General features: G+C 44.0%; 1 protein-coding gene across 1 annotated transcript in view; it reads left to right on the top strand.

Moving 5' to 3' along the window:
• Positions 1-23,231, top strand: part of CUNH19orf84 (chromosome unknown C19orf84 homolog) — a 58,353-nt gene that overhangs the window by 6,144 nt on the left and 28,978 nt on the right. Inside the window, exons 9-21 of the mRNA XM_069088218.1 lie at positions 1,046-1,150; positions 1,774-1,974; positions 2,417-2,558; positions 2,796-2,926; positions 3,412-3,483; positions 3,822-3,950; positions 4,468-4,581; positions 5,407-5,588; positions 6,471-6,709; positions 6,904-7,114; positions 8,173-8,338; positions 8,803-9,008; positions 9,453-9,594. Coding sequence (XP_068944319.1) covers positions 1,046-1,150; positions 1,774-1,974; positions 2,417-2,558; positions 2,796-2,926; positions 3,412-3,483; positions 3,822-3,950; positions 4,468-4,581; positions 5,407-5,588; positions 6,471-6,709; positions 6,904-7,114; positions 8,173-8,338; positions 8,803-9,008; positions 9,453-9,594 — 2,040 coding nt within the window. The remainder of the gene's footprint in view (positions 1-1,045; positions 1,151-1,773; positions 1,975-2,416; positions 2,559-2,795; positions 2,927-3,411; positions 3,484-3,821; positions 3,951-4,467; positions 4,582-5,406; positions 5,589-6,470; positions 6,710-6,903; positions 7,115-8,172; positions 8,339-8,802; positions 9,009-9,452; positions 9,595-23,231) is intronic.

The following is a 23,231-nucleotide window of genomic DNA, read 5'->3' as shown; positions in this document are numbered from 1 at the left end:
TCTGTCTCTCTCCCTCTCTGTCTGTCTGTCTCTGTCTCTCTGTCTCTGTCTCTCTCCCTCTCTGTCTGTCTGTCTCTGTCTCTCTGTCTCTTTCTCTCTCCCTCCCCCCTCCCTCTCTCCCTCTCCCTCTCTCCCTCAGCCTCTCTAGCTCACCTTCTTTCCTTGTCCCTCCCTCATCTGGCCACAATTTTATGAATCATAATTTTCTTCCCAAGTCCTGCATCCCGAATGGAGCCAGATTTTCTCTTCTCTGAATGTTGAAGGTACATGAATAAAATATGTAAAATTCTCTCTTCACCACCTATGTCCAAACTGATTCTGCTATTTCTCTAATCTGGTAGTAACTCTGAAGGCATTTCTTGCTAGTGGCTCACTTTTGTGGAGGAAAGATTACTGCTTCTCCTCTGAACTCCATAGTGATTATTCTACCCTGGGTTTCAAGGACTCCATAGAAAAACACTGCCTTTCCTCTCAAGGTACCTAGCCACACCTCCCAGAATAGACCATTGGAGTGAGCCAGACCAATATCATCATCCTCCCTAATGCCTCTCCTTTCCTTTGAGCAGATTTCTTTCTTTCCCCTGCATCTCTCCTTCCCCATCCTTCCATACTTCAAGACTCGCCCTTCCCAGGGAGAACTCCTGATATCTTTATAATCAGTAATGCACACGTGGGGCAGCTAGCTAATAGGTACAGTGGACAGTGTACCAGACCTGAAGTCAGGAAAGACTCATCCTCCTGAGTTCCAGTTCAACGTCAGCTCCTTACTAGTTGTGTAATCCTGGTGGCTCTCTTCACACTGTTGGTCTTAGTTTCCTCTTCTGTCAAATGAGCTGAAGAAGTAAATGACAAACCACTCCAGTATCTTTGCCAAGAAAATCCCAAACGGAGTCACAAAGAGTCAGATATGACTGAAATGACAGAACAACAACCAGCAATGGGCACAGGAGTTGAGGGGAGCCTTGATTAGCAGAGTCAAGGGGATGCTGGGAGTTGGACATCCACCTTAGTTCCCTGCTGAAGCTTTCTCCCTTCTCTTCTACAGAAAATTGGGAAGGACCCCGGGCCTCCTGCCCACAAATATGGAAACCTTGTGTTATGTTCATCCTCACCCTTCCTGGGGAAACTCCATTCTGGACAGTTCTTGCAGGTAAAATGTTCTCTCCTTTTGATCCTAATACCTACTTGAGTCAGGGCTCCAGCAGCCAGATAAACTGAGCATTACATCATGATCTCCAGTCTCCAGTCTCCCCTCTCTCTTCCTCCAATTCTATCATCTTTGCTTATCTTTACCTCACTTCCTCTCTCTCCCCCTGCCTCCCTTTTCCCTCTCCCCCCTCTCTCTGTCCTCTCCTCCTCTCCTCCCCACTTCTCTCTCTGCCCCTTCCTCCTTCTCCTTTCTCAGTCTCTCCTCAACTCTCTCAAAGTAGCTCTATTTCTTTTTTCCTTCCTTCCTTCCTTCCTTCCTTCCTTCCTTCCTTCCTTCCTTCCTTCCTTCCTTCCTTCCTTCCTTCCTTCCTTCTTTCCTTCCTTCCTTTCTTTTTCTTTCTTTCTCTCTCTTTCCCTCCTCCTCTGATTTGTCTTCCTTTTCTTTGCTTCCATCCATATCTGTGTCTGTCTTCAGCAGGTAATACAAATTAAAGAAAGTGAGAGAAGGGAACTTTTGGGGAATTGTAAGGTGACTAGTTTGGCTGGAAAGTCAAGTATGTGGTTGGGAGTATAATTTAGCCAGTCTGCAAAAATAGGTGAAGACTATTTCTTATCTCTCAATAGGCTTTGGAGAACAAACTTTTTCGGGCTCCCATCTACCCACATCAAATGGCAGACACAGACTTTCTGGTTGTGGTGACCAAAACAGGCTACTTTCTGAGGGAAGTGAAGGATGTGTTTACTGTTGGGCAGCAGTGCCCACTAGATGAAGTTCCTGCCCCTAACTCAAAAATGGCAAAGACTTACCTCCATGGATTCCTCCAGGTAATGTGCACATGTCTGTATGTGTGTTTTTGTGTGTCTGTGTGTGTGTTTGTGTGTCTCTGTGTGTGTGTCTTTGTGTGTGTGTGTGGGGGGAGGTGTTGTGGAGTTGGACAAGGAAAGAGGTCTTGAGTACAGGTCTGGGGACAAGAAGCAGTTCTGTTCTTCCAAAGAAGTATCAGGGGTTCAATGCTGGACTGTGAGACTCAGGGTTTGCCTGCCATGACTCGGATTCTTGGAAACATAAGTGCAGAATCAGGCCGCAGAGGTTAGACTGTGGGAATGAGGCGGGCTCCTGGGGAGCTGAGTATGGTGATATCAGGCTGGGAAGGCAGGGGAAGGGTGAAGGATTAGGAGATGGCCTCAGGAACAAGGGAGAAGATCAGTGGTGTCAGGCATCTGCCCACTAACCTTTTTTCACTTTCCCTCCTCTTTTCTCCTCCAGGTGTTTATATATAGACAGTTTTGGAACAGCCCTCACAGGCCTCGGAGGATTCAAATGGAGGACATCCGAAGGGCCTTCCCCAGACTTGCTGAGAGCAGCATTCGAAGGAGGCTCACCAAGTGTTCAGATTTCCATCGGACAGGTGAGGGGCCAAACACAGAAGGACCAGAAATGGCAGAGAGGATGGTGAGGGGTAGTGGAAGAAAGACTGATAGATGACAGATGGCAGGCTTCAGAAGAGGCCTGCCAAGGACGACAGGAAGATAAGGGAATGTTGATGGGCCTTAAATGCCAGGGTGAGGAAGGGGGCAATGAAGGTAGGATTGAAACTTGGCCCAGTCCTCGCCTTCTCACCAGGGTAAATGTCTGTGTCTTCCAGGGACCTGCTTTAATTGGTGGGTGCTGAAGTCTGGATTCCGCTTGCCAAGAGAAGAAGAGCTGAGGCTCATGTTGACCCCAGAGAAATGTTGTGCTCTATATAGCATGCTGGCAGCCCAGCAGCGTCTCAAGGTGAGTATGCCCATTTGCTTGATGAATGGGGTGGGGAGTGAGAAGAAATGAGAGGAGAAATACTATGGGGTCACCGAATGAATGCTGATCTGGGCATCAGGACCCTCAAGTTTGAAACTTGATTCTACTGTTTAGTAACTCTGGGATCTTAGGAAAATCACAGAACTCAGTTTCCTCCTATATATAAAGAGGACGTCAGATGGGCTGGCCTCTGGGGACATTTCCTGCCTCTGAGATCCTCTTATTTCTGTTTTTCTGAGCAGCCCCTAATCTTGGGATAGGGTGGGGAGAATATGGCCTTGCTCAAAGAGGACTCTCATTTCTCTTGGGATCATCCCATCTTGGAATTTTTAGCTCCTTGAGGCTGTCTTTGGCTCTCTTCGGAATCTCTGCTGCTAAGTTTACTACCCGATTCATAGTAGGAGCTTAATAAATGCTTACAGAATGATTGAATTACTGGATTGTGACAAGATTTATTTCTCCAGGATGCTGGCTATGGGGAGGTATCTCTCCTCGACACAGAGACCAGTGATGATGGCATATGTCTGGAAGATGAGGTAACTATGGGTCACATGGTCTGGAATGGGAGATTTAACTGACCTTCTGGAGCCACTGGTCTGAGAGGGAGAGGGGAGGATCTATCCTAGGAGATTCCCAAAGGAAGGCTGAACCTATGAAGAGATAAAGACTCAATTCCTAAGTACCATTTCCTCTCAAATATTGCTCCCTACTCTCAATTAGTCTGGCATGACCCACGCCAGGTGCCACTGTTACTTGGCATTGGGAAGAGTAACCATTTTGGAGGAAGCAGAGAATTTGGAGGGATGGGGAAGGGAGAGTCTTAATACTGTACCCTCCACTCAGACTGACCTGGCTCCTCTGCCTTGAACACTAGGTCCAGGCTGCCCCATGGAACACAACTCGGGCCTTCCTGGCAGCCATCAAGGGTCAGTGTCTGCTGGAGGTGAGAGGAGCAGCTGACCCCACAGGCTGTGGGGAGGGCATTTCCTATGTCAAACTCAAGGTGAGCTGAATGGGCCTCAGGCAGTGGAAGGATTGACTTAAGCTGGGGTGGGATTCCAAACTGGAAAGGATAGAGAGATGTGAAGAGAAGGAAGCTAAGATGGGATGTAAGGGTGGTGGGATTGGGGGCAGGGGACACAGTGGATTGCGGAAGATGTAGAAAGATGGTGTGTGTGTGTGTGTGTGTGTGTGTGTGTGTGTGTGATGGAATAAAGGCACTTGGCTTATTGGTAGGTATTGGGGATCAAGCATGGACCTATGGGGGGCAGGGAATGGAGGAATGAAAAGAAATCAAGACAGGGAATCCTAGAGAGTGAAGGATGAAGGGATTTGGGGGAAAGGCATGCAGAGGTGAGCGACTGATGGTGGAGAGATTCTAGTGGGCTCTGGCGCCAAGGTTGGGTTATTGGGCTGGTGAGTGTGGCAGGGTGTGAGTTGGAGGAGGATGTGGGGAGACTTGGTGGGAATGTGTGGGTACCCTCTGAAAGCCTGAATTTCAGTGTCTAATGTAGCAGGAGAACAAAACCCGCATGGAGGGGGAGAGGCTGAAGGGTACTGATGCAGACCTTCGACGTCTCACCATGAGGAAAGCCCAGAAGTTGCTGAGGATATTTGGGATCTCAGAGGATGAGGTGAGTAGGTATTTCTGGTGGCAGGCAGTCATTGGTATGGGGGTCATGGCTTTCCCTGTTCCTTAGTGAGGTAAGGGGCAAGGAGGCTGGCTGCCTGGCTCAGCTGGGCCCTTTCCCCTTGCCTCCGGCATTTATGGATACTTGTTGGGTTACAGACCCAGGGAAAGTTTCCTCCATAGTCAGCAGGGTTTCAGACAAAGCACTTAGAGACCTCCACAATCTTGTCCCCAGCTCCGTGTCAGGTCCAATGTCCTTGCATCCTCTTCCTCTACTCTCCATTCTTGTCAAAAGAACCTTCCCTCTAGGACCATCCTTTGTGCCTTGGAACAAGTATTCCCCAGAATATGCAAGACCTTTCTACCTTGTCTATCTCTTAGGGAGCTGCCTTCCAATTCCAACTTAGGCATGACTGAGTGCCATAGGTCCAGTGACTGAAATTCTCATGACAGACAGGGCATCCATCAGTATTGGTTCTAAGAAATATTGAGAGTGGGGAGGAAGTGCTATGGGTTAATTTTGGGACCCAGGGATGACTAGCTACTAGGTGGGGGAGGGGGCAGGTGGGCAATGGTGGAGGAGATGAAGGAAGGAAGACCTGAGTCTCTAAAGGGATGATGATGCCTTGCTTGAAGGAAGAGGATTATTCCCACCTGTAGTGCTGTGGCCACATTTCATTCCAGCCACGAAAGGGTCAGCGGACAGGCAGTCTGAATGAGGTTAAGGAGGTAGAGAGGGCCAGAGGCATTCAGGGAAGGTTGGGAGCCCCCCAAGCAGGTTCCCTCCCAGGACAACCTCAGAATGAAAATCTCCATGTCTCTCCATCAGATTAAGAAACTCTCTCGCTGGGAGGTGATTGCAGCTGTCCGAGCCCTGTCTACCAAAAAGCTAAACTCAGGGGCCAATTCCAGAACCCTTACCAAATTCGCACGGGTGTCCCAATCCTCCGGAGCAGAGAAACAGAGACACTTTCAGAAAGAGGTCCAAAGAATTTTTGACCTCCAGAACAAGTATGGGGGATTGGTTTGGGGGCAGCCATTTTTGGGGTTCAGGGCTGTGAAGGGGATCCCAAGGATTAGAGGGAGGACAAAGGGACTATATATATGGAGCTCCTGGATGCACACCTCTTTTTGTGTGCCTCCTTGGAAAGAGCCCTTGTATTTCTATGTCTCTGTGATTCCCTGGGAGGATCTGTGTGTGTGTGTGTGTGTGCCCCAGTCTGTTTTTCTATGCTTTTGAGTCTCCAGGACTCTCTGGGTGCTCCTTTCTCATCGTGTCTCCTTAGGAGGGTCTCAGTGGGCTTCTCTGTCTCTCCATCCCTTGGTGTCTTTCTGGACCTCCCTCTGTCTCTCTTATGATAACTGAGTAACTGTTTCTTTTTGGGAGGGTTCTTGGGTCTCGGGGTCTCTCTGGGACTCCTGGTGTGTGTCTATGAATCTGGATGTCTCTCTGGACATTTCTGTGTCTCTCTGAAGTGTCTCCAGAGGTTCCAGATGATCATGTATGTGAGAAAACTTCTCCTGCCTCCCATCTGCACATCTCTGGGTGGCATGTCTTTCCCCCTTCCCCACCCATCCCTGTCATTGGATCCTACATGCCCCAAAGTGCCTTTGGTCACTGTTGGGAGAGATTGGTCCTAGGGCCCAAAGCCACTGATCAGACTGACATCTAGGACCAAGTTAACTTAGAGTTAAGCTCGCTCCTCACAGAACCCTACTGTAGTGTTTCTGTGATGGCCTGGCCAATGCTGTAGCCGGCTCCATTTTCTCTAAGTGAAAGGTTTTCAGAACGTCTGGCCTGAAAGTATATTGCTTGTGGATAGAGGACAAATTTGGGGCAAAATGCCCAGGCTACTTTCTCAAATCCACCCAACCATCCTCCGTTCCTCTCAGGGTCCTGGCTTCTACCGATGTGCTGTCCACAGATACAGACAGTAGCACATCAGATGAAGAAAGCGATCAGGTAATGGACAGGATGTGCCATGAAATTGAGGACCTCCTGGAGGGTAAGACCGATCCTCAGAAGCTGAAGAGACAGGGAGAAAATCAAGAGCGTCTGGAGCTATGGCAGCTGATGGTTGGAGGAGCCGGCGGCGCTCGTCTCCAAGAAAAAGGCGAGACACAGCAGCGGGGTATGTGATGAAGGAGGCAGTGGGACGTCCAGGGGGGCCACATCCAGGGGGGCCACATCCATGGGGGACGTGGGAAGCGGGATGGCTTCCTGAACAGAAGACTCAGCATTCTGGGCTTTACAAGCACCTCTGAAGGCATCGCTCTGCTCTCCCTTTCCCGTCTCCGCCTTCTCCTGTGTCTCTGTCGCCTCCAGCGTCCTTCACCTTCCACTCATTCCCACGTCTCGCTTCTTTTCTCTGGCTCACAGACGGGGGCTCTGCCACCTCGAGCGACGGGCGTCTGCTTATCCATCGGACCTATGCTGATGAGTCTGGTAAGGAGTACACACGGAGTGAGATAGTGCGGCATCCAGCAGTGATCAGAGAGTACGTCCGCGTGAAGACCTCCAAGGAGGAGGACACCATGTAAGGTTAAGGGCACGGCGAGCATGGAGGTGGGAGTAGCTGGCGTCCAGAGGTCAGCAGGAGAGAGTCTCATTGGTTTGGGCAAGGGATTTATCCAGAGCGACTAATGAAGGGCGGCTAGGGGGTGCAGTGAATAGAGCACCAGCTCTGGAGTCAGGAGGAGCTGAGTTCAAATGTGGCCTCAGACACTTAACACTTATTAGCCATGTGACCTTGGGAAAGTCACTTAACTCCAAATGCCCTTCCAAAAAGCAAAAAACAAACCAAAAAAGTGACTAATGAGTTTATACAAAGGATTAGATCCTCAATTATCAAAGGGCCCCAGGCTGCACGGATAGGAGAGAGGAAGTCAGGGCAAGCTTTGGTTCCAGAGTCTGCTAGGGGATGTGGGGCAAATCACTTCCTCTCTGGACCTTAATTTCTATCTGTAAAATTCAGGGCAGCTGGGTGGCTCAGTTGATGGAGCTCCTAGTCTGGAGTCAGGAAGACCTGAGTTCAAATTCAGCCTCAGACACTTCCTAGCTGTGTGACCCTGGCCAAGTCACTTCACCCTGTTTGCCTCAGTTTTCTCATCTGCAAAGTGAGAGAAGGAAATGGCAAACCCCTCCAGTATCTTTGTCAAGAACCCCCCCCCCCATAGGGTCACAGATGGTTGGACATGACTGCAATGACAATAAAAATGGGGGGGGAGGGAAATGGGGTTAATAATAATAGGAGTTGATTACAATTGTGCAAGTTGCACCAACTCTTTGTGCTTTTATTTCTCACGGTATAAAAGATGGTCAGAGTCTTTGCTTACTGCGCCTCTCTGAACTGGTCCTGGGGAGGTTCAGAGCCTCGAGAGGAGGAGCAATGTTGGGACTAGGCTGTGACTCTGTGCAGAGGTCCAAGTTCTGGCTACGAGTCACGTGAGCCTGATGGGGACAGGGATACCCAATAGGGTCCCACTGGGTTCTGAAGATGGCTATGGGTGGGTTCTGTGTCCCAGAAGGAAGCCTCTAGGCTAAGCCTGGAAGGCAGGTCCTGAAGGGCCTTTTCTGGCCTCTTTGCTGGGACAGCCGGCAGTTCTTTCAGATAGATGAGCAGAAGCGGCAGGAATTGCGGAAAGAGAAGAAAAGACTCCAAGACAGACTTCGCCGAATCCGCATAGCCGAGGAAAGGGAAGAGAAGAAGCGACACCTTCCCCCAAAGAAGCTTCCCAAGCCAGAGGCCCTCAAGTTGAATGTTAGTAAAGGAATGGGGCTAGGCCTTCTGGGGATGGAGAAAATTCTGAGACCTTGGAAAGGGTGAGAGCTAGATCTTAGGACCAAAGTTTGAGGGGTTCCCCCCAGGGTGTCCTCACCCACCACCCTCCCAGAGGCTGTGAGGAAGGATGGGATCTCCCCATGGCAGTAGGAAGGTCACATCTGATTGAAGTGACCAGCCACATTGGGGCCTTTCTCCCCTGGTCTATACTCATTCCTCTTGGTCATGCACCACGAATTCTGATTTTCCCTGGTAATCATAGTCTTGGTATGACCCACATTTCCCAAGCCTCAGCCTTGACCTACTACGGCAGCCTGACTTCCAGTGCCCCAAACTTTATATCTACGATTGATGATGCTGATGAAGAAACGATTTAACCTGATCTGACCTCTGAGAGATCAAAATACCAAGGTGGCTCAATCTTTGAAACCTTTCTTCTGCAGCTAGTGTGTGGTGCCTGTGGATCTCAAGGACACATTAAGACGAACAGGATGTGTCCGAACTACTGTCCACCCAAGAACCAGGCCCCCAGGCTCATAATCATGACCCAGGAGGAAGAGGAGAAGGAACTGGCAAAAAGACTCCCTCAGGAATCCCTTATCAAAGTCCAAGAAACCAAACTTTTCATGAAGAAAAAGCTATTGGAAACGTGAGGACAAGGGAGAGGGATGGGGGAAATGGCTAGAATCCATTTGTGGGCCTCCCTAATGGTTTACCCATAGATGGACATCAGGGCACAAAGGAGAGGGGGGCATGAGAACAAAGAAAAAATGGGATTCTGGGACATGCGTTCAGGGAGGAGCCAGGGGTCTTTGTGAGAGACCTAGAACTGCTCTCCAATCACTTGGGAATAAGGACCATCAAAGTGTGGTGAGGAGAATCCTAGAGGGGGAGGGAGGATGTAGATGTTTGCTTGGGATGTGGATATGAAAGTCGGTTTCCTTCCCCTCAGAGGCTTAATACTAGACTGTTGATAATGGGGAACTTCAGTGCCCTGTAATTGGGTTGGAGAAGCGACTTTGGGCTGAGGAAAGATTTGGGACCAGAGAGGAGCTCAGCGTGGTCGGGGATCTCACCACTATCCTTTTTGCAGCGTGAATGAGGTCCAAACAAAGACTCTAAAGGTAAGAGCTGAGAAACGGTCCCTGCCCAAGATGACTGAGAAACGGTCCACCCCTGCCCAGAAGAGACAGTCTGTGCACATGGATTCTCAGGAAAGTTTAAGCTGCATTCGGGTAAGACTGATCATAGAACCAAGGGCTGGAGTACCAAGAGGGTCCTTAGAGTGTACGTCTGTCTGTGCTTGGAGTGCCTTTGGGAGCATTCATTAGATGAAGAGCTAAGGTCCAGAAGAGGGAAGTGATTTACTCAAGATCCCCAAATGAGAAAGGGTCAGAATGTAAATGCTGCCTATCCCTCCTGTGTCCCTCCTCACTGTCTCCTGGGGGAACTCACTGAATCCCTAACAGTTAAATGCCAGAAAGGCTAATACGAGGTAATTTTCACAATGTGATCCTTCCTCATTGCTGGAATCCCAGCCTTTACTCACCTGCCACCTTTATCTGGCTGGGTCCTTCACAGTTGTGGGACATCATCCACAGTGCCCTCAGCCTTTGAGTTCGGCCAAATCTTTGGCAGGTTCTGAGGAATCTCAGCATAAACATGAAGATTCAAGTGTCAGCTGGTTCTGGGAGCCCTGGACTGTCACTTTCTGACCCGTCTTCATGAATAAGTCTCATAATCCAAATCTGAGCTTTACAAGTTTCTACAGAGATGCTCCAATTCATTGTCCACTCCCTTTCAGCCTTCTCTTTTCTCCATGTCCACAATGATAGCACTGGGAAGAATGAGGGGGATTCTTTGTTATCCTACACAGTGCTGAAAACCAATGCTCTAGGTTAAGCTAAGCCGGGCTAATGTCTGTAATTGTGCTGGGTTGCTCAGTATCTCAAATGATTCCATGACTCCATTTGGTAGATGGGAGGGGGTCTTTCCTGCATTCCTGACCTGGTCTAGAGCCCCAAATTCTGAACCTTCACACCTCCAAGCCCTCAAATGCTCTAGGAAAGAGAAAGGAGAGTGGGGCACAGGTCACATCTCATAGACTTAACATAGTGATGTTTATGTTTTCTGTAGCATCCATGCCAACCTGCTGTTCCTTGCCCTCCATCCAGAAGACACTTAAAATCTCCTTCTCATTCAATGCTTCCTGCTGGGGCTCCTTTGGAAAAGATTCAGAAGACTCCTCCCGTGACATTCACAGCCAACTCCCCTCAGAAGATTATGCCACCTCCACTCCAGTTAGCTCAGGATGAGCCTAAAGACCCCTCACATCAAAAGCTTCAAGACTGGAGCCTCCAAAACTGGCTCCAGCACAGAGACAGAAGCCTAACTCAACCCTGCCAAGAAAGGACAGATTTCATGACCCAGACTCAGAAAGCAGCAGGCCCTCCACCCAAGGCAGGCCCAATTCCTCCAAGTCATCTAATTCATCCTGTTATACAGTCTCGAGATCCCCCAACGTGCTCCAAGCCATTGGCGTGTGATTCATCTGGCCATCAGTACAAGAGGCCCAGAAACTATCTGTGCCAACCTGTCCAGAAATTGGTCCAGGAACCCAAAACTGTTTCCAAACAAGTTCCTCAGAATGTGCCAGACAGATCACTTCAGAAATCCCCATTGGACAAGGACATACAGTCAACCCTCCTATGGAAATCAGGTGGAGAGGTAAGTAAATTGGTCAGGAGAATGGAGAGTGGGGGTCATGGGCTTAAAGGGGAAAATTCTTTAGGGTTATGTGGGAGGGATGACCTAATGTTGTCTCCAGGGTGGAATGGAGATAGTGGGCCGCAACTGGAAAGGGAGGGGGTGTTGTGGAAATCAAGGACATTGGGAAGATTTATTACTGAGGTCATGTCCCCATTCATAGGAGGTGGGAGGAAAATATAGAGCTGCCCCATGTTGGTCCTCACCTTCCCCAAAATATACAACTAGGGAGTATGGCCTGTCCCCAGTCACTAATAGAATCTTTGTCACTCCTTCCAACAACCCAGGTACTCCAGTGTCCTTCTCAAGACAGAACCCCAAAGGACCTGGCCCAGAAGCATCAGACTAGTGTTCTTTATGAGGACCTCCAAATTTCTGACACAGATGAAGAAGAGAATGAAGAAGAAGAAGTATGAGATAAATGAAGAAACACAAAGAGTGTAAGGTTTTGCCTCTTGAGATACAGGGATGGAAGGATGTTGACAGGTGGAGGGGAGACAAGATGTGATTTTGAAGACACATTGCAGCCCTGCTGCACTTGAAAAATCACTTTCTTTGGGACCATGAGATCTAACTTTTTCTGGATCTTCCACGTCTGTAGCCTTAGGTCTTTTTACAGGTTTGACCTTCAGTTTCCCTATCCATCTTTAAGACAGTGGCTTTGCGTAACATGTTCTTTATGGGTCTTCTAGTTCTAGATCTTGAGGGGGTGGCTGAGGGCTTCTAGACAAGTCAGAGTCGACCCTTGAGCTCTTCCTATAGGAGGGAGGGCCTAGGTTCATTTCCTTTTTTTCTCAGGAGTTGTATAGAGTCAAGATCAGCATTTTTATCAGAGAGATTGGGGACTGGGTCCCTAGAAAGAAAATGACCAAGCTTGAGACTACATCCTAGGAAGGCCATGGAGAGAACTGCAGGGGAAAAAACACCTTGCCTGCCTCCTTTTTGCTACCTGGTCTCTAAACCCCACTCTGTGTTGTAGATGGTTTTTTAGAGCTTTGTATGTCTGTGTGTGTGTGCGTGTGCGTGTGCTTGCGTGTGTGTGTGTGTGTGTGTGTGTGTGTGTGTGTGTGTGGCGGGGGGAGAATAGGTCCTGTGAGGAGGAAATGGAAAATGGGAGGGGATATGACTCTATAGATGATATCTTCTGATTCTGTCACTTAATCAGCCAGGGGATGATTTCATTCTGCTCAATCAAATTGTATATGCATTCTGCTGAGCAGTCACCTTATCCTTGGGACTTTGGGGAAAATAATGTCGAAGGGACTGTTCCACTCAAGATGAACGTGTACCAGGAGCAGTCTCTAGTTCTACCATTGTGTTCGCCTTCGTTTTTGAAGAGGACCATGTCCGATATATTCTCCTGGAAGAGTCCATGGGATAGGGAGGAGGTTTCACCTTGTTACTTCATAGCTCTGATTGGTTCCCCCCCAAAACCGGGACGATTAACTCTTTTGTCTCATGTGGTTTTCATTCATGATTTCTTGAACTATAGCTCTGGTAAACCAGGCTTTGATAAAGCCCATTGGAATTCAAATGGAGCTACCTGACTATAACTTTAAACCCAAATCTCTCTGGCTTTCACTGATTTGTTAGTAATCAGTCCCAGACTCACTTGTTCATTCTATAAGTTTTGATGGCTAAGAGTGAGTGTAAATAGCTACTGTTTCTTTTGTGGACAGAAACTTGGAGAATCTTTCGCTCCCAGACGGATTCTTTTGAAAAGTCAAACTAGGCTCTCTTTTGCCTCGGTTTGTACCTAGCCTTTAATCACTGAATGGGTGTTGCGGACAAACTGAGACCTGGGAAAGACCTCAGCTTAAAAAAGCCAAGGTCTCCCAGTGCATCCAGGGCCATTGTCAGTTATCCTGAACTACGTCTTGCCATTGGACTCTGATGACCCTGGAGGAGAGAGTGAGGCTGATATCTTTGCAAAGCCCTACCTCACTTTGATCCAATTTACTTGCAAGTCAAGACATTACCTTCCTGATGTCATTGGTCTTCTTCAGAAATGAAGGATAAACAATGAGAACAATGGCTCTAAAGGCATGACCCCTTGTATCTGGAAAATATTTTAAAGTGTAAAGGAAGCAGTTCTATTTTTGAAATTTTGTGTGTTTGAGTGTTCATTAAAGGATTTTGTGTGAATTTTCTTATCCATTTCATTAGTTAATTCCAATAATCCAGAACAATTCGGAGATGGGTTTTACTACAATTTGTTACATTCGGAGTGTGACACACCACTTCAGCAGTTGATAAAAATATGTTTCATTCATAATTTAGCTAGCAGTACTTGGATATTACATATGACAAAAAATTGACTGATCATTATAATACAGTTGGTCATACAAAGGAAAAATATGTTTGTTAAAAAAAGATGTATATCACTAACTATACAAGATTGAGAAAGGGTGCCCTTGTTAAGTGTAGCTAGTTGTACCAAATCAAATGGAACCACTTGTCCAGGGTAGGTAAGGGTTAGGGTTAGTTTCGAGTGGCTCTTGGAGCCCTCATTTTTTTTTTTTTAGCAATTAAATCTTTTGTACCAATTAGGGGAGAAAAGAAGACACTGAAAGTAAGCATCTGTTGCATCTGGCTGTTCGATTCATGCAGTAATCATACAGAGCAAGATGAGGAATACAGGAAAATTGGAGTAATTTACATTCTACCAGAAATCCACTTTAGAAAATTTTCCTTTTGCATTACATAAAACTATTATCTTGGGCCATCTAATTTAACGGTAAGTTAACAACACAATAAGTCAGTTGTTTATATGACAAATTAGGCAATTTAGCTAAAAGAGGGATTCTTGCAGTTACAAAACAAAAATATGACTCTAACAAAACACAAATTCAGAATATTCTCCCTAAAATTAAGTATCAAGCATCGATCAATAAAATCAATCAATTGTACTCCTGTAAATCTGAGAAGGGATAAAAAATATATGTATGTGTGTGTGTGTGTGTGTATATATATATATATATATATATATATATATATATATATATATATATAGTTTAAAATAGTTAAAACAAAACCTCTTAGTAGGGTTGGAGCATCATGATAACTTCACAAAAGGGTTAGAACATTGTAAAGGACAGAGGACAAAAAAACCCAAGTATTATAAAGGGACGAAAAAGTAAAGTGAATGCATATTAATATCCATTTATAAAACAGGTATCTTTATCACTTATTCTTTATTTTGACTGTCTACTTCATGAAGTTGTCTCCTTCTTGTAAACATTTTCCCTTGGAAATTTTGTGTTAAAGGGCATGTCCTTAACCACTGTCCACAAATTATATAGTTTGAGTAAACTCAGGAACTTGGTATTTTAAAATAGGGTGTTTGTTGTTACCAGTACCCGGAATTGGTGTCCCCCCCTTTTTTTTCCAGGCGTAACTAGGCAGAGGTATTTCTTTGATCCCTTTCTAGGTTCCAGGTCAGTGGTGAAGATTACTAGGATGTTGTCTTTAGCTGGCTAGTGGAAAGACTTAATATAGTTTAGTAGAGTCTGACAAAATCTAATTATATTGGCCTTCTAGCAATTAGTTATTTGGGGAAAGTCAATATCTTATGGAATTAACCTTTAAACAACAGAGCTATAGGAAGAACATCAATTTAGTAACTAAAAATTTAGAGAATTGTTAATATTCACATACTATATGTTCTTTCTACCTGGCTAGGCATTCTGTATGCCATGGATAATGTGATTTATATGCTAGAGAAAAAATTCTTGAACAGGATCCTTGAACAATTGATTTATAAAATGAGCCCATCTGTCACTATTTTCTGTCATTATTTTCAGAGAGATTTCAAATAGAAGGAGCATGATTAAAGGGTTTCTTTACAGTGATTAAAGTAATATTGTATGTAAAATCACTAATACAATTTGGGAATTTATAGATAATAAATTTAATAAAAGTTTGCATATTAGGATACTGTGCAAATAAAATTCATCAGTGTATATTCATATGGACCTGAAGGAAATTAATTACTTTGTTCTATTTTTCTTGATATTTATTATTATTAATTAAAACTTAATTATATATAATATCATATATTATATAATAATAATAATTATTAATTAAAAATTAAAACAATCAAGGACCATCTTGTTTGCTCGACCTTTTGACACTGCTTTTAATAGCACATGAAGCCAATCACATATATCTTAGTTCTCAAATGGTAATGGTCTAATCTTCTTGCTTTTCTCGAAGTAAAGATTGTTACATTATTAAAAATTAAAACTTTTACAGTTGTGGTGGAATTAAATTAGAAGGTGACCCAAAGGAGCCATTTCTCATGAATCTCAAGGGTGAGGTTTGGTAAGAAGGAGTCCAGAGATTAAGCAACAAAAGGTCCTTATTCATCTAGCCTGGTAGATACTTAGATAAAGCCTATATACTGAGCAGAGGGAAAACATACTTCCCGCCTCCATGTTCCACTTCCAGGCAGCATTCTTCAGAAAAAATTCAATTTGAGTGAACATCACATGAAAATCAGGATACAATTTAACTCAAGGAAATATTTCTAAAACCACATATTGCGCACCACTGAGGAAACAGAATGCATACATTTTTCAGTTCATTGAATGTAGAACAGCAAGAGTAACTTCCACCGCTGTCATCTACAGCCAAATATTTTCCCAGAGTCCCCTCTTTGATACTTCCTTGGAAGTATTACATAAGAATAGAATAAATTTCTAATCGGGCATGAGTAACTCAGGGGGAGAGGGAGAAATTCGGACATTGGAACTGTCTATCCTCCATTGTCTCCAGGAAGTGCCCAGAGAGAACCACAAAATGTTTTCACAGGAGTTAATTAAATCATTCTCCATTTGAAAGATACATGGAAACATGTAAGGCCCTATATAAGAGTCACAGATCACAATAACCAATATTTTTATAGTGTTCCATGTATAATTGTAATGGCAAACGCAGAAGTAGTTCACACTTGGTTTCAGCTACTGAATTAACACCTTGTTTCAGTTCAAGTTTCTTTTGAGCCTTGTATCAAGTCTGTTAAGAAACAGAATGTGTGAACCCCACAGCTTGTGAACCCTAGAACTCATGAACTCCTGCAACAGGAAGGGGAGGAGCTAACGACCTTATATAAGGAGAGTCCCAGGCTGGAGACATCAGAGCTGTGAAGAGGACTCTTGTGGTGGCAGAGTCAAGAAGGAGAAAACTCGTGGTATCCCGGTAGTGTGTTTGTCTGCTCCATCTGTGTTGATGTTTGTTTGTGATACGTTGTGATACAGAAGCCCTGGGACCTTGCTGGAAGCCCTGAAAGAGGATTTTCTGGTTGTATGTTTACAGAATCCTGGAGGAGGGTTTTAATGATGATTTGTGCTGACCTCTTGGACCTTGTCTGTGGGTCTGTGTTGACTTCTATGTTGTTGATTTGTGTTGAGTTCTCAGACCTTGTTGGTGGGTCTGAGTTGATTTCACAGGCAGATAGTGAATTGATGATGGTGCCGGCAATGTGCATGAATATTATTGAGGCTCTGTCAAGCTTTGTCTTCCCAGAAATAGGAACTGTGTAGGACTTGAGGTGGACTGGACACTGGAAACTTGAATATGTAACTGGAACTGGACAAAGAACTGAACAAGGAGCTGGACAAGGAACTGGGGGCTGCCTGCCTTTGAACCCGGGTAACAGTTGGAGCTGGGACCATGGAAGAGGAACCATGGAAGCTGAGAACCAGCCGAGAGTCAAGCTAAAAGAAGACTTTACTTGGATACTTCGTACTGACTGAGATTATGATTTACTGTGACCTAGGGCTGGAGAACTTTGACTTTTGTGCTTTGTGATTGAATTAAGAATTTTGTGTTTGATTAAATGAATGTACCTTGTTTAAAACTATGCGGCCACTTTGGTGAAAACTATGTGGCCATTTTAGTGATAAGTTGTTGAATTGTGACATGGAGAATGCTGTATTTTCATTTTCTGTGATAAGTTATAACATTGTGAATGCTGTATCTTGATTTTCTGTGAATATTTTGCTCTGATTTATTATTGAATAAATAGAGAGTTTGCTATACTATGTAATCAAAACCTTGAAAGCTGTCCACAGTATCAGTCCTCTGGAAAGCTGCTTGTGCATGGCTTTACAATAATATGGGCAAGGTCTGAGACTAACCACTCTATGAACAAGAGGTTCCTACAAACCATCCTGAAAGGTGGGTGGGCATGAACACCAGACCCTTATTTAACTTCACTTGCAAAAGATTAAAAATGTCAAAGCTTCGGGGGCGGCCAGGTAGCACAGCGAGTAAGAGCACCGGCTCCAGTGTCAGAATGACCTGGAGATCGAATCCCGGGCTCAGACACTCAGCACCACACCCAGAAATAACTGGCAGTGTAACCTTGAGCAAGTTACTTAACCCTGATTGCTTAAAAAAAATGTCAAAGCTTCAAAAATATTCTTAGAGCAGTGTGGTGCAATGGGTAGGATTGAATCTTTTCCTTTTGTAATTTCTATGTCTCAACTAAAATTAAATCTTAAACCTAATTACTTCAAATGGTTCATAGGATTGGTATGATCTTAGTGTTCCACTTGTAGTAAATAAGGATATTTTAAGGGGTCCTTGCTATACCAACTTCACAGAAAATCATCTTCTATATTTATAAAGAGTTTTTAAAAATATATTTACACCAGTCTTTTAACAATTAAATCTATAACCCCCCCAATAAAGAAAAATTCATTTTTCCAAACCATATCTCTAATCACATTTATGTTAGGCATTATTTTATACAGTCAACAATTGATAAGCAATGGTAACTTGGCTTAAGACCACACAGCTAACAAATTTTAAGATCAATTCATTTTTCCAACATTTTTTCTTCGTGCTAAATAGTAAAATAAAGTCTGATTGATCATAACTGTCCCACAAGGATTAATTCAACTACATCTGGGTCTATATTTCCAAATGATATCATGAAAAATCACAATTTATAATTTTAATTATTTAGTATCATATTTTACACAAGTGCTAGTTATTCCAAGCAATTAATGTTATGGGCTCCACTATTCCCATCCAATCTACTGTCAAAGATTTTTAAAAGTGACAGTTTGATATGGGAGAGAGCAGATTGGGGGAGGAAATATTCAGTGGGATTGCTGTTTTGGGATGATGGGTAGGAAAAATGGGGAGAAAATGTGTAAATCAAAATCTTGTAGAAATGAATAATGTAAACTAAAAAATAAAAAAGAGAGAAAAATATAAATAAAAAAGTGACAGTTTGATATTTGGCTTTAATCTATCCCAATTATCACACTTAAGAACACATCATAATTTAGTTCCAGATTGGGTTCTACCATCTCAGAAAGAACCCATTTCTTATCAGTTTACTCCTATCCCTCTATAACTTTATCTATTAGCTTTCAAATGAAGTTGTAATTTTTATTACTGGGGTATGGGGTATTCAGGAGAGCTAGTACCTCTGATGTGAGGGCTGCTCCTCCACCTTTGGAGTCCACCTTTTACCTAACTTTCACCTGTGACTCCAAAAGGCTGTAGCATGTACAGTGGCCACACCTCAGTAAACTGTCTTGGCAGATGCTCTAAACCAGGTTGAAGGTAACTAAAAGGCCTCAAACTTGTCAGTGACATAGAGGGTGTCTACATGTCTACCCCAAGTGTGTGAAGACTTCCCCAGATGAGAACAATGTCTTCCAACAGCAATATGGTGAGTGAAGCAGGTGCCGTAGAATGTTTAGACCTTGGTCAGACTTGGAAAATGCCGAAGTCATCCACTGTATCCTAGGCCATTGCCAATTGTCTTGACTTTTGTCCTACCACTGGACTTTGATGCCTGGAAGAGAGTGAGGCTGACAAGTTTGTGCAGCTCTGCTCACTTAAATCCAATTCACAGACAAGTCAAGACATCACCCCTAGATGTCATTGGTCCCCTTCAGAAATGAAGGACAAACAATTTTTATTACAACTATAGCTCATAACCTTTCCTTAAACAAAACCAAACTTCCTCAAACCTTCTCAACAGTTTAAACCATCTTTTCATTTTTGTACATCTCTGTTGTGGTATGAAAACCCAAACCTTATGTAATACCTTGCATATTCTTTCCTCAAGACTTTATTTCTCTCTTTCTAAATCTCCAAAGTTCTTTACTCAGACTACCCAACCTTCCTTTGCTAGCTAAAATACTACCTTTCAACTGTATCCCAGACTATATTTATTCCACTGATTATTTCCTTCACAGTTTTAGTATATTATTATTAAACTCAATAACTTATTACAACCCTACTTTCCCAAGCTGTGCAGTTAATTTTAGCCCAGGTGATTTTCTCATTAATTTGCCTATCATAATTATATTCTGTTGCTCAATTCATTACAATTCAGGTGTTCTCTGGTAGATCAAAGAACTGCAAATCTCTCATTCTCTCAAAAAGAAGCTAGAAACTTGCATTGCCTATTCCTAGTCCCAGGAGAAATTTTTGGGACAAATCTTTTTCTTAAAAATCAATTTAGATGCTCTCTGTAATTACAAAATCTTTTACAAGGGTTGCAGTGGTTTATACATTCCTGTTGAAGTATAGGAATAGGGTTCTGGGTCCTCCTAGCCCTTGTTAACAGGCTCCAAAACCCTAGAGTGCCCAATTAACCATCAAGGTCTGTTATGTAGTTGGCAAAGCACACCTCAGAGCTTTTTCCCAATTAAATCATACTCTATTCTCTTTTCTGCTTATTTATTCTTCACTTTTCAGTGATGGGGTGATGGAACCTGTACCCCCAAAAGTCCTAAGACAATGTCTCTGAAAGTAATGCAGCCCGGACCCTTTCTTTGTGAGAAAATGTTCCCTCATTGCAGGCCTGATTCTGTAATTACCTTATCAGAGCAGATATCGGCCCAAGGATTTTTGTTCCTGGTTGGCCCAAGGACTCTCTTTCAAGCCAGAACCCCAATGTCTATGCCTCTGACAATTCCCTCAATGTCTGGTACCAACAAAGTTATCTCTGCAAACTAATGTCTGGTACCAACAAAGTTATCTCTGCAAACTTCCTACACTTTCCCATCCATATCTCCCAAGATACCTGGACTCCTTAAATGACCTAATTAGCACCCCTGGCATTCCTTTCCCATGTCCCTTTTCTGTATAAGCTCTAGATTCACCCCCATTAGGTTGCAAGTTCACCAAAGGGAACTTGCCCTACTACTACTGTTGTTATAATAAACTGTCTCTCGACTGAAAGACGGCTTGAGTGTGTGAATTCATTCCAGACAATTCTGCCTTGGCATTCTTGGGGTCCCACCACTCCTACCACTACCTCAAACCTCTTCATCAGATCTGGAGAGAGTTAATACTGTATAATTCACAAGTCAAGAGAGTTGTATGTTTCAATTCTTAGCAATATTTATTATATAAACAATTTTACAAGGGTAACATACATTTCTAAACAATCATTGCTAAAATTCTAAATTGATTGCAATTTATGGCCACAATAGAAAAATCTTGATTAAAGTGTGCCTCATGGGCTTCAGAAAAGCCTGGAAAGATTTATATGAACTGAGGCTGAGTGAAATGAGCAGAACCAGGAGAATGTTGTACACAACCGAATTTTTCTATGAATAACTTACTTGGCTCTTCTCAGCAATGCAAGGATCTAAGACAACTCCAAAAGACTCATGATGGAAAATGCTGTATACACCTAGAGAAAGAAAAATAGAGCCTGAATGCAGATGGAAGTATACTATTTGCTCTCTCTTTTCTTGTTGTTGTTTTCTTCTTTCTATACTTCTCCCCACTGGTCTCAATTCTTCTTTACAACATAACTAATGTGAAAATAAAAAAACAAAATGTGCCTTAAAGGGCCCCCTCCCCCATTTTGCAGTTTTAAACTACACTGGGATGTCAGATATTGGGTGGGCAATCATGGGGAACAGAATGTTATGTCCAGATAATTTCCAGAATTTCTATTGAATGAATTCTATAAACTTTGGTTTTGGGGATGCAATTAAACCTGAGGTTACAAACTTTTACTATTCAAGATCATTTTTCAATTAAAGTTTTGGCCTTAAAAACAGGAAAAGAATTTACCCTCAGCTGTTGCTTCTGAGTTAACACATTTCTTTCCATACTCAGCTTTAGTCATCGTTTGTTATGTTTGTACTGGATATCTTATCAATAGAAAAAATAGTCATCGGTCTTCGATTTATGAGAGAAAACCACTGACTTCAATCTATTAATTATTTGCTAGCCATAATTAATAAACTAAATATGAATTGATACGTGGGGGTAGAGACAAGATGGCGGAGTAGAAGCACGACCTTCCCACGGCTCCAGCTTCCACCCTCCCCAATCCATGTAAAAAGGGGACTCTAAACAAACTTTGGAGTTGCAGAACCCACAAAATGACACAGAGAAGCTAACCTCCCGCCGAGAACAGCCCCGCAGGCTGGCAGGAATCAGCCAGCGCAGCGCTCTGGGAGCCGAGCCCAGCACCACGCGGAGGCTTTAGCCCCAGGGCGGGCCTGACCAGCCGCCTGCCAGAGGGACTCCAGATCAGCAGCAGCTGTGGCCCTTTCCAGATTTATCAACACATAGACACAAAGGACAAAGTGAGAGGCCAGTGCAGTCTGGACTTTGGGACCAGTAAGTGGGAGTGCATGGCTTTTACCCCCAGGGCGAAAAGCCTCTGAGACCCCAGTACAGCCAGCCAGCACCACGTGGTGGCTTCAGCTCTTGGCCTGCAGAGTGTAGGGGGACCAAGCACCAGTCTGAGGGGTAATCGCTCTTGCTTTAAACTGTTTGGATGTGGATTGCAGTCTAGGGTGGAGGTCCTGGGGTGTGCGTCCAGCTTGTCAGATCATGTGGAGACCTCAGGAAGGGCACCCAGCTAATACCTCCAGCAGCTGAGAAAACCCCAGCATTTGGGATGAAAGCTCCCCTGTCTGGTGGCAGAGTCCTATTGCGGCAAAAAGCCCAAAAGTCAAATAATTGAGTGGCAAAATGAGCAGGCAAAGGAAACAAAGCAGACAGAAGATTCCAACATTACACTCCTATTTTGGGGACAAGAAGGAGCAAGGCATGAAACAGGAGGAAAACAGTGAAGTCAGAACTCCTGCACCAAAAGCTTCAAAGAAAAATACAAGCTGGTTACAGGCCATGGAGGACCTTAAGAAGCAGATAAGAGAAGTGGAGGAAAAAGTGGGAAGAGAAATGAGAACGATGCAAGAAAATTATGAAATGAGAGTCAACAGCCTGACTGAGGAAAATAATACCTTAAAAAACAGACTGATTCAAAAAGCAAAGGAGGCCCAAAAAGGCAATGAGGAGAAGGATGCCTTAAAAAGCTGAATTTGCCTGATGGAAAAAGAATCTCAAAAGCTCAATGAGGAGAATCATTGCTTCAGAATTAGATTGGAGCAAGTGGAAGCTAATGACTTTATGAGAAATCAAGATGCTGTTAAACAGATCCAAACAAATGAAAGAATAGAAGGCAATGTGAAATATCTCATGGGAAAAACCACTGACCTGGAAAATAGATCCAGGAGAGATAATTTAAAAATTATTGGACTGCCTGAAAGCCATGACCAAAGTAAGAACCTAGAAATCATCCTCCAGGAAGTTCTCAAAGAAAACTACCCTGATGTTTTAGTACCAGAGGGCAAAATAGAGGTTGAAAGAATCTACCGATCACCTCCTGAAAAAGATCCCAAAAAGAAAACTCCTAGGAATATTATAGCCAGGTTCTGGAATTCCCAGATTAAGGAGAGAATATTACAAGCAGCCAGGAAGAAACAATTTGAATATTGTGGAAACACAATCAGGATAACCCAGGATCTGGCAGCTTCTACACTGAGGGATTGAAGGGCTTGGAACATGATATTCCGGAGGGCAAAGGAGCTGGGATTAAAACCAAGAGTCACCTACCCAGCAAAACTGAGTATCATGTGTCAGGGGAAAATATGTTCATTCAGTGGAATAGAGGACTTTAAAGCAATCTTGCTGAAAAAACCAGAGTTGAATAGAAAATTTGACATTCAGATACAAGAAGCAAGAGAAGCATGAGAAGGTAAACAGGGAAAAGAAATCATAAGGAACTTATCAAAGTTGAACTATTAACATTCCTACATGGAAAAAC

The sequence above is a fragment of the Petaurus breviceps genome, unplaced genomic scaffold, assembly GCF_028583685.1.
Source record: "Petaurus breviceps papuanus isolate PSGF00001 unplaced genomic scaffold, PetGlider_PUasm1.0 185, whole genome shotgun sequence".
NCBI lineage: Eukaryota > Metazoa > Chordata > Mammalia > Diprotodontia > Petauridae > Petaurus > Petaurus breviceps.
Note: the sequence above shows the minus strand (reverse complement) of the source record. Positions and strands in the feature narration are given on the sequence as shown.